Source organism: Fulmarus glacialis, unplaced genomic scaffold (genome assembly GCF_000690835.1).
Source record: "Fulmarus glacialis isolate BGI_N327 unplaced genomic scaffold, ASM69083v1 scaffold3622, whole genome shotgun sequence".
Classification (NCBI taxonomy): Eukaryota; Metazoa; Chordata; class Aves; order Procellariiformes; family Procellariidae; genus Fulmarus; species Fulmarus glacialis.
In genome coordinates, this window is record NW_009199613.1 from 1,828 (window position 1) to 12,485 (window position 10,658).

Consider the following 10,658-nt stretch of genomic DNA (forward strand, 5'->3'; position numbering starts at 1 on the left):
AGCAAGGGGTTAGTTTGGGCTTCAGTGGTTTGAAAGTGGTGATGCTTGGCCATAAACAATTGGAGATGCTCGTTTTGCTACAGTTATAAAAGGTGTAGTGTGGCTGGATTATTTTGGGGGTTTAATATTCATGGCAGTATCACCTATATAGAGGGTTTCTATCACTGTTAATGATGCTAGCTTTACAGATGGGGCTATTCTGATGCACTTATATCTGATTTTTTTTCATATAATTCTAGGTATAAGCATCCATGGCTCCTGGTGTCTCAAATGAGAAGAAAACTGATGATGAACAGTCTTCAAAGTAAGATTCAGAAATTAATTATCTTGTCCAAGTTTACACTTACCTTCCTCCCCAAACTCGTAACACACTCATTTAGTTTAAGATAAAGTTTATGATACAATTATTGATTATAACATCAAGTATCTAGTAGGAGCTGTTTTGATAAATGGAGTCTTTATCTGCTTTAACCAGACCTACACAGAGGGCTTTGCTGGCTAGCCATTTTCATTTATCACAACGGTGAATTTTTCCAAGCACAGGTGATGTTTTTATTTTTTTTTAATCCAGGGAGCTGTTGAAATGTTGACTTTGCCACTGCATACGTTCACTGCATACGGCCAGACGTACCTGCTTCAAGAGTTTGAACAAATATTTCAATCTGTTTCTCTAATCGTTACTTTAAGCTTATTTTAGAAAAATTATACATGCATGTTTAGTCCTCAGATATTCATGTTTTGTTTAAACCCCCAGAAGTTGTAGGTACTTTACAACAGTGTGAAGGGAATAAATTGTTTGCTCCTTTGAATTACAGGCCAAATATTTTTATCAGGCAAACTTTGCCTCTACTGTAAATCCATGGCATTGGTCCTATGTACACATAGTAATATGCTTACTTTTATTGCCCTTTTTACCCCAAGGTCCAAGTCTGTAATTAGATCTGGATGGGTAGATAACCAGTGTAAGTTAGTAATAGTCCCTAGCTGCAGTGAGGCTGTGGGTTGAATGGTGTTGCTGGTAGGGTGTGAGATGAAAAAGGTGAAAGATAGTCACTGCTGAGGAAGGGAGCTGTATTCAGGCCAGGCATGAGGACAGTGGTGTTGGCACATACCACATGAATTTCCCTGTGCTTTTAATAGAGGCCTTGCCTTTTCCCAGTTTATTTCCTGGAGAGAAGCTTTTATTGCTGGTATTCTCATAAACAAGGAAATATTTTTTGCTTGCCTGAGAACAAATTGTAAAGTGATTTCAAATCATATCCTATTTGTATGTAAAAGCCATTCCAATAAACATCAGCACAGCCAGCTATTTGATCTGCATTAGTGAGTGACCCATTAAATATGGGTAGAGAGTCCCACAAAACCTAACAGGAATAATTCAGAGGAGGCAGCCTGGGAATTCTGCTTATGTGAGCTGGCAAACTCCTGGGCTGTCTGCGCCTTTCTGAAGAGTCATAAACCTGCTCTTTATTTCTGCTGAAGTCCAACAGATCTCTTGGAGGGAAGAACAAAGGCAACCAAAGCCTTTGGTTCTACCTCAGGCAGGATTTGCATGCAGAGAGGCAAATAGGGCACGTGGGAGATGGAAAGGAATTACTACTGAAGGGGCGAACGAACAACCGGCTCTGTTGGGCTGCTTTTTCAGTTGCTGAAGGCGGTAGTCGGTGGTGGGCAGGGACAAATAGGGTGGATTGGGATGATACCTCTTTCTTTGGTTGTGCAGCTGCTGCTGGATAGTTGGTGACATTGGAGAGAGAATTTCAAGAACAGAAACAATTGTTATACTCAGAATATTGGGGTTGTAACTATTTTCTTTGCTTTCCGAGGAACAGTTCAGCGACCTCAGCATGGGCATCTAGGCCCCTTTAGGCTTCTTAAGGTAACCAGCACATCCTGCACAGGATTGACAGATAAGACATAGGACCTACAGAAAAGCGCTGCCTTTCTGGAGAGGCACTAGAAGACAGACAAGATAACCTAAAACATTTAAAATAGCGCTAAATGCCTATGTTTAGGCTTCAGAGTTGTTCCTGCAAAGTCTTAATAATTTTTTGCATAAACTCCAGGCAAACTCTGTTGTTTGTCTCCTCTGACAAAGCAGTTTGAATTTGCTTAGCCATGCTGTGGCTGCAGTGAACCTTCATTAAGCTATTAAGTCATCTTCCTGTGTCTGGAGGATATTTATTGCTTGATTTCATCTCTCAGAAGCTACTTTGAAGTATTGGCCAGTATTTTGCTTAAGCTTATGATTATTGACTAGTCTTTCCTACCCCTTTCAATTGAACTTAAAACATCAAGCACAGAAGGCAGACGTTTTATGAATCATTCAGCTTGCTTAGTAGTTAGTCCACTACCAAATTTTCCATGAAGGCGATCCCACATGCTAAGCAGTTCAGTTTTCCCTCCTTGCCTTGTCATTTCCTGGTTCTTCAGAAAGATGTTTTGGTTTTGTTTTTTTTTGTTAAGATTTATCACTTCCTTACAGGAGGCAACTTAAGAGGAAGTGAATTCTTTTTACCTTTTCCTCTCTTTTCCTTTTTCTTGCTTTTTTTTTTCCTCTTCTATGGTTTTCTCTTTGCTTCAGATTTCCATTTGCCTCTTTCCTCTCCTATTTCAGATCCTCTGTACTCTTGTTACCAGTCTCATGCCATAGAGTTTTTTCCTCCTGGCTGGATGACACAGGTGGCTAGGAGGGTCAGTCAAAACACAGAGGTCAAGGTTCCTTTTCAGCGTTGCTATAGATTGTCTATGTAGTAAGGTGGTCTATTGAATATTCCCTGGTCCTGCTCCCATTGTTCTGCTCACCACAAAGACCCACCCTGGTTCACAGCTTTAATATTGCTTAAGATAAATATTGCACTGTTGCAAATGCATCCTACCATCTGGGCTTTCCATCAGCAATTTCATCCTGTGCAATGGATGGAATGTTAAATATCATATGTTATTTATTACAAGACGTAAGGTGGTCATGAAATTTAGGATTTCCTTAACGTAATGCATGAGGAACCAAAATAAGGTAGTGCAGGCATTCTTAGGTGTGGCATTTCCCAACTTTTACTGCTTGACTTTGCAAAATTAGCATCTGTTCAGTGTAAGGGTTTGTATATACTCTATATGTTTCACAATGCTGCTGTCCTGGCAGAGGGAATTTTATCCATCTCTGCAACCCTCACCTGGAGAAAATGAAAGAAGACATCCTGTACCATTTTGCTCTTGGGACTGGTACCCATGATTTTCCGGCATTGTTTGGAGATGTAAAGGTAAGATGCTTCATTTCATTCAGCAAGCCTAAGCTTTTCTGCAGAAGGTGGAAGTGTAGCTGTCTTCAAAATAAGACTAAATATGTCAGCATACCACCAGTTGAGGAATGAATGGAAAGGAGATAAGATTTTGTGGGTTCTTGTCACTTTCACTATCAGGCAAAATTGTTTCTGACTGTCTCTTTTCATCCAGTAAAAAGGCAAATGCTGCAGTCTCTATTCAGGCAGAACTCCCTTTTGAGTGCTATATAGAAGTTTGGTTTTTATTCCCCATAATTTTACTTCATGGCCTTTTAGAATAATTATGAGAAAAACCACATCTGGGAATAGCTTTGTGTTAGCTGAAGGTGTTTGCATCCTCATGTTGATCTTTGCATGTTCTTTGATATACTGAATCACGCAATTGATTTTGTTTTGTTGAATACTGTCCACCCCAGTTTGTATGTGTTGGAGGAAGTCCGTCACGGATGAAAGCTTTTATTACCTACATAGCTGAAGAACTGGGGCTTGGGGGCCCTGGTTGTGACTATCCCAACATCTGTGCGGGAACTGACCGTTACGCAATGTACAAAGTGGGACCTGTTTTGTCAGTCAGCGTAAGTACCTCACTTAGTTGCGTATGGGAGACAGTTCAATGATGCTGTTCAAGGTAGAAAATATGAATGCACCTTTCTTTTAAATGCGTAGTAGGCGGAGTCAGGTTTTTAAGTTTGTATCAGCCATGCTCAAAATAGTGCAGTCAGGTAATTAAGAATTCCTTTTTAGCCCTTTCTTGTAAGAGGGTAAATCTCTGAGACCTTCATTCCTTTCTTGCCTCCTTTTTCCTCATTGTACCATTGAGGTGTTGCAGGAATAGCCTTATAAATTTTTTGAGCAGACTTACTGTTGCCTCTTTCCTGATTTGTATCCTGAATAATGGGGAAAAAAGGTCACTCGATGCATGTGGGATATTTGAAAAAATGGCCATAATACATCCAGAGCTAAGTATCTGCAGTGGCATTGTCAAATATGCTAACATAGCTTAAGAGTAGCATTCCATAGGACTTGTGCTGCCAACTCATGTATGCATTTTAAAACTTCGTATCTTTAATTTGTCGATACGATTACATACTTCAATTGCAATTGCATAACTAGTATCATTCTGCACCCTTTCTTTTGAGTTGTAGTTGTTGCATTATCGTGCAAGTTAAGGTGGACTTATGTTTGCTGAACTTTTTGACTAAACCACAATGTCTGTGTTTTGAAAAAATTTAGCTTAACTACTCATTAGCACTTCAGGTTGGTAAAAAATCAGAGTGGAGTTTTTCTTGTGTTTAAGAAAAGTTCTGTGATGAAGTGCATTTGTCAACTATTAGGAAAGGACACTGCTTATACTTGTGAGAATGTAAATATTTTATAATTCACAATTTTTAGAAATATTGTACTTCATCCACAGTGTACCAAAACCAGTGGGAGTCTTTCTGTTTACCTGCAGTAGCCTTTCAGTAGGGCCATAGGTTAGCGTTTTTGTGGGAGTGAGTTAGGTGACATTTCGAAAAAATACCGGGAAGAAGATATTTTCCAGCTCCTTTTTCTGTATATATTTTGCATTGTCTCTGTGAATGTCGAATATGAATTTCTGTTTTCATTTCAGCACGGTATGGGCATTCCTTCTATTTCAATCATGTTGCACGAGCTGATCAAACTGTTGTATCATGCCAAGTGTTCCAACGTAACCATTATTCGCATTGGCACTTCTGGTGGAATAGGTATTTCCCCTCTTGATTTCTTTTTTTCTTCAAACCAAAGCATCTTTGTAGGAGAGTAAAGCATCTCTCTGCAAGTAAGCGATTGATGGTCAGAACAGTTTTCTGCAGGAGATGAATCATTTTCCTTCTGTAATTTTGAAAGAAAAGGCAGTATCTGCCTCTCATAGAGAAAATGCACTTAAGAGATCTGACAACGTGAGGAGAACAACATTCCTGTCCTGTATGAAAAGCATGAGATAAGAAAGAATATATAGTGAAAAAGGAAAAATTTAATCCTTTCAGAAATTATTTGTAATAATAAACTGAAGCAGCTAGGCATGCACAAAAAAAATCCCATGGTGAATTCAGGGGCAAAATTGCCACCTTTAAAAGAAGAAGGATTGGGTCAAGATATGTGTTTCATGTGTGTGAAAACAAAGCATTAACTAAATTGTGAAGCTGTATCTATTTCTTTTTACTGCAGGTCTGGAGCCAGGCTCAGTGGTTATAACTAGGCAGTCTGTAGATGCCACCTTCAAACCTCAGTTTGAACAGGTTATTCTGGGAAAGACTGTCATTCGCAGTACAAACCTAGATGAACAGCTAGCTAAGGAACTGATGCAGTGCAGTAAAGAAATCAGTCAATTCAATACGGTCATTGGAAACACTATGTGCACTTTGGATTTCTATGAAGGTAAGGCTGGAGACAGACTAACAGAAGTATATTGGTAACCAGCAATAGATAAATATTGAAAAATATTTTAACATTAAGGTTCCAGTTCACTGAACAGAACACATTCCCTACTTTGAGTTGTCTTGTCAATTGTAATTAACCTATTTTTCATATATGTAAAATCAAGCATTGTGCTTAGCAGTTTGCCGTATTGAACTTTTAATTTTGTGGAGGTTTATTTTCCCCCAGCTCTAATAGATCCTCTGAAATACATATAATCTACTACACACTTTTCACGTATTCGTCGGTTAGGTATGTTTGTCACAAAATTTCTGTGATTTACTGAGGCATCCTAGAGGATTAGAGGAGTGAGAATTATTTGTGGCTGGTTTGGGGTTGTTTTTTTTTGCATTGGTTAAGCATCTAAGTAAATCTTTTTCTAAAAGAAGTGTTGGAACTTGTTTCCCATGTGCATTTTGAGCAAAGCAGTGACCAGACAACTGAAGACAATATTTTGCTGAGTTGTGTCACAACTATGCTGCCACATAGGAGGGGTAAACCTCCAAGGCTTACTTTGGATAAGGACATAGACATTCAGGTGCTTTTCTGATCTCCCAAGTCTATTCACAAACATCTTTCAAATCTTGTGAGGACAGAGTGTTACTACTTTCTCTAGCTGTTACTGAATAGGTGACAAAGGGTGCAATGCAGAGGGGAACGCATGGTCCTCATAATAGTGCTCAAGCTTGGTCAGAAGCAGACACTGTCAGTTTGTGTCTCTCCTCAGACACCAATCACAGGTGCAAACTATGCTAAAAAAATGTGTCAGGAATGTCTTCAACTCATACAGCAAAAACTGAGAACAGGCTCAAGGGCATTAATTTAGGAGTACATCTCCTGAAAACAAAAAGATACTGAGTGAAACACTGTGTAATTTAACTTTACTTTACATAACCTGCTGCTGTTTTATCTCTAGGTGTTATTCTTGAATAATTTGAATAAACTAATTTTCTCAAAAAATTGTAATAGTACTAGCTAGTTAGCTTAAGAGGTTCTTCATCTCTTACCTTAGAGAGTCTGTAAGTAATAAAATGTTCATCCCTTTAAGGTAGCATTAGGAAAGCATTTTCAAGCCTGGCAGTTTTTCTAGTCAATGATTAAACATAGGAAAAATGCAGCACTTCCATACAGCTTAAAGTTTGTTGCCGAGTTTTGACGCATGCCGCACATGTGGGAAACTACTACTTACTTACATTTTCCCGTTTATGAATTTGAGAATTTAAGCTGGAGAAGACCAATTGAATTACTATGATTCACATTATAAAAAATACAAGTAATATGTAGAAGCTCTAGCAATAGCTAAGAATCATTTTGTCCTATTTGTCTTGCACATGAAAATAAAGAGTAGTAGTAAAAGCTGGACACTGTATAGGGGAAACTGCAATAACCGGGTATTTTAGAAACTGAATTTGTTCTGTGACTTCATCACTCTGAAAATTTCTACAAAATTACTTTGTAGGACAGGGCAGGTTGGATGGTGCAATCTGCTTATACAATGAAGAAGAGAAACTGCAATATTTGAAGGAAGCTTATGATTCTGGCGTCAGAAACATAGAGATGGAGTCTTCCGTATTTGCTGCAATGTGTAATCTCAGTGGTCTCAAAGGTAAACTAACTTAAAGTCACTTTATTCAAGCTATTGGAAGTTTTCTGCATTGCAGGGATTTTGTGGTAAAAACTGCAAATGAAGTGTTAACATACTTTCTGCATATAAAAAAAACCAGTTCTGGTTATAGTTTTGTTGCTATGATGTTTGATTTTGTCATGTGTATTCACAACTTATGCAAACTTCCTCACATAGTTCTTACAGTTTAGTTCTGTCATTGGCTATTCCAGCCCATGGCAAGCACATAAATCATTAAAGTACCTAATTACCCTATAGCATTAATTTGTTTTCTTCAGTTAGTTTGTGAAGTTTACGGGAAGCAACTGGTTAATTTAAGCAATCGGGTGATTCTTATATACATAAAACTGTAATAAATTTCTGTACTTCCATATCAAATTGAAAATATAAGTAGTTTGTATAGACTTACAGCCTTAATTCTTAAAGAGTTGAAGGTTTTTAGTAGCATCATGAATAAACCATTCCTAATCATAAAACAAATTTTTAATTTTTTTACACAAGCTAACTAGTTTTCAGTAAAGATTAGAAAAGAAAATAAGCGATTACAAATAATGTAGTATGGTGCCTTTCTACTTACCATGTTAACTTTAGTCTCTCACTTTCCTTGGCAAGGAATTTGCCAATCCAAAACACCGATGTTTCTCAGACTTAAACTCAAGGCGGATGAAATGAAGAAAAATAAGCAAAAAGGCCAACAGTTATTACTGACTTGAGAGTGATTAAAAACCCAACCCACGCTATCACTGCGCCATTAGGGAGCCTGGTCCTTTTTGCAGTCTCTACTTTGTAGAGGTCTATAATGTGTATTGCTGCTTGTGCTCTGCAAATTGTCACCAGCAGAAACCCCAGATACAGAAGAGTGATGGTAGAGCCCAGCTTGAGTGAAAGGAGGGATTTTACCCTTGGGGCTCTGATTACCAAAAGGCAGCAGGTGAGCCTGAGATGGTCCATGAGATCCTCATGTACTTGCAGTGCTCCCCATCCATGAATGTCGAGGGGGCTCATCTCCTGATTCCCGAGGGATGGCATTACAGCACAGGGATTTGAGTTGGGCATAAGGTAGATAGCGGAGGGCTGTAATTGCATCTGCTAGAACAGTGTTTCTGATCACTTCCTATCAGTCAAGTCCCGGGTACTTGTGAAATATAATTCCTATCCAGAAAAATGTAAGAATCATGATATAACTATAAGTATCTGCAGCTGCCTGAGAGCTCTAGCTTTATTAATGTTAGCGGTCAGTTGTCTTAAACTATTTGTAACTTTTTTTATATCATCCACAGTATGCTAGTCCCCTAGCATCTTACGGTACTGTGCACCATTTTTTTGGGTTTGTTTTCTCTCATATTTCTAATCTTCTAGCTGTTCATTCAAATTTTTATGCTTTTGGACTGTAGAAGTGCCAGAATGTCATTCCTAACTAATGCTGTATTTTAATTTCTAGCTGCCGTAGTGTGTGTCACTCTTCTGAATCGGCTTGAAGGGGATCAGATTAGTAGCTCACATGATGTACTTGTGGAGTATCAGCAGAGGCCGCAGAAGTTAGTGGGATATTTCATTAAGAAAAGTCTTGGGAAAGTATGAAATATCCATCTTTGTTTTATAGAAGCAGAAGGCTTTTGCACAGCTAAAGTCATGGTCACAACTTCTGTGCTTTAAAAGTCTTTTGCCTCAGAATACTTTACAGCGTAGCATTCCATGTGTCTGTGGAAGTTAATCATTTATGTCACTGTGCTTTGGGAACTGAATGTGCTGAATGGATTTCAGTTAAGTTTTGCTTAGTTATGTGTTGCTGGATATAAGACTCACTTTTCTGTGAATTGGAAAATGGATCTGTTGTGAAGGACAACCCTGCTATAATATATGAAAAAGCTTTATTATTCCCTGCTGTAAAAGAAAAACTATGAAGAAAATCAAACTTTATTGCCAAGTACTTGCAAACCACCAAATTAAAATTAACTAAATCCCTTTCTCGTTGTTATAAAAAATTATATAAATTATAATTGTCTTTGTTGCTTCACTTGTAAAGAAAACTTACAGTGAATGCAGTTTATTTTTTGCAAACTGTGACAAATAAACAATACTATTTTCATATATTAAAATTCCATGAAATTGCAAAGTGTGGAACTGAATTTTCTAAGCATTAAGGAGTTGACACTGAGCTGTTGAATATTTGTACTTCCTAGATATTGATCCAACAAGGTCATTCATATCCCATTTTAACTATACAATTGAATCAATACCCAGGAAACATTTATGCGTTAAGTAATTTTGCATTGAAGAACTTTAAATCTTTTGCTGAATCAAGGCTCCTGCTTACTGAAGAAGAACCAAAGGCATTCAGGAGATACACAGCATGTTCACAGGACTGCATTACGGTAGTTCTTTTTCTTTTTTTTCCTTTTTACTTTGTTTCTTTTTAAATTGGTTTTCATCTCCATGTCTTCAGGACATAACGCTCACTGTTGCAATGGTTCCCAGCTCTTCTTCTGAAGAGCTGGAGAATACCTATTGGCTGTACATGCCATGAAAACCATTCCTGCAATTTTTTCCACTACCCTTGGCCTAGTGTTTGGTTTTTTTTAAAAATCATACTCATTGCTGCTTTGCTGCTGTGGTTAGAATATAAATACGTGGTCAGCTAAAGAAAAATGCGTTTATCTCTTTTTTTTTTTTCTTTTTTCCTGCAGTGGAAGGTCCGGTCCTAGCAGGAGTCACAGGTCAAAAGGGTCTGAATAAACGCTCAGAACAGCTGTCACTGATCCATGAGATCTTCTTTTTGAGAACTGTAGTCTGCAACATTCTGTTAACAAGCATAAGAGTTAGATCTAAGAGGGAGTGATGTAGTAGTAGGCACATTCACCAAGAGGTGGCAGAAACTGGAAGCAATGTGATGAAAACATTAAAAAAGGAAGAGATGACTCTTGTGAACAGGAAACTGCCAATGAGGATTAGTGTCCCTAAATTTGATGAATTTTCAACTGGAGAACAGACAAAAAGATAAAAAATACTAGATTTTTAAAAAATTTACTAATTTAATCTTCCTTTAATTAAAAAAAAAATCATTTTCTCATTTATGCTCAGGATATACAATGAATGTAAGTTTTCAGAGAAAGCATTTTTTTCGCTAAGCTTAAGGGAAGGAGTCAGGTGGGAATGGCCTCACATTTTGTTTGAACTGTTCCTCCCTTATTTTTTTAAAAAAAAAAAAAAAAAAAAAAAAAAGAAATCTGTGCTTACCTATGCCTGGTGCTTGCCTGGGCATTGCACGAAACCCTGTGAGGTCCCTTGGGAAACATGCAACAAAGCACATCCTT

The 10,658-nt window shown here is 37.9% G+C and overlaps 1 protein-coding gene across 2 annotated transcripts; it reads left to right on the plus strand.

Moving 5' to 3' along the window:
* The first annotated feature begins 238 nt into the window (after positions 1-238).
* UPP1 (uridine phosphorylase 1) lies at positions 239-9,343 on the plus strand. 2 transcript variants are annotated; one of them, XM_009573304.1, is made up of 7 exons: positions 239-304; positions 3,143-3,260; positions 3,698-3,856; positions 4,894-5,008; positions 5,472-5,681; positions 7,180-7,326; positions 8,786-9,343. In XM_009573304.1, exons 1-7 carry the CDS (start codon positions 252-254, stop codon positions 8,923-8,925), a joined length of 942 nt encoding a protein of 313 aa, XP_009571599.1. In that variant the 5' UTR covers positions 239-251; the 3' UTR covers positions 8,926-9,343. The 2 variants fall into 2 exon arrangements, with proteins under 2 accessions (XP_009571599.1, XP_009571600.1); XM_009573305.1 differs by lacking the exons at positions 3,143-3,260; positions 3,698-3,856; positions 4,894-5,008 and having other exon boundaries at positions 271-295.
* The last annotated feature ends 1,315 nt before the right edge of the window (positions 9,344-10,658 follow it).

Excerpts from the sequence above, each read along its gene's own strand:
- UPP1 (XM_009573304.1), top strand. The coding sequence starts at position 252 with ATGGCTCCTGGTGTCTCAAATGAGAAGAAAACTGATGATGAACAGTCT. Across the intron at positions 305-3,142 it reads GATGATGAACAGTCTTCAAA|AGGGAATTTTATCCATCTCT; the intron begins GTAAGATTCAGA and ends CTGTCCTGGCAG. Across the intron at positions 5,682-7,179 it reads CACTTTGGATTTCTATGAAG|GACAGGGCAGGTTGGATGGT; the intron begins GTAAGGCTGGAG and ends ATTACTTTGTAG.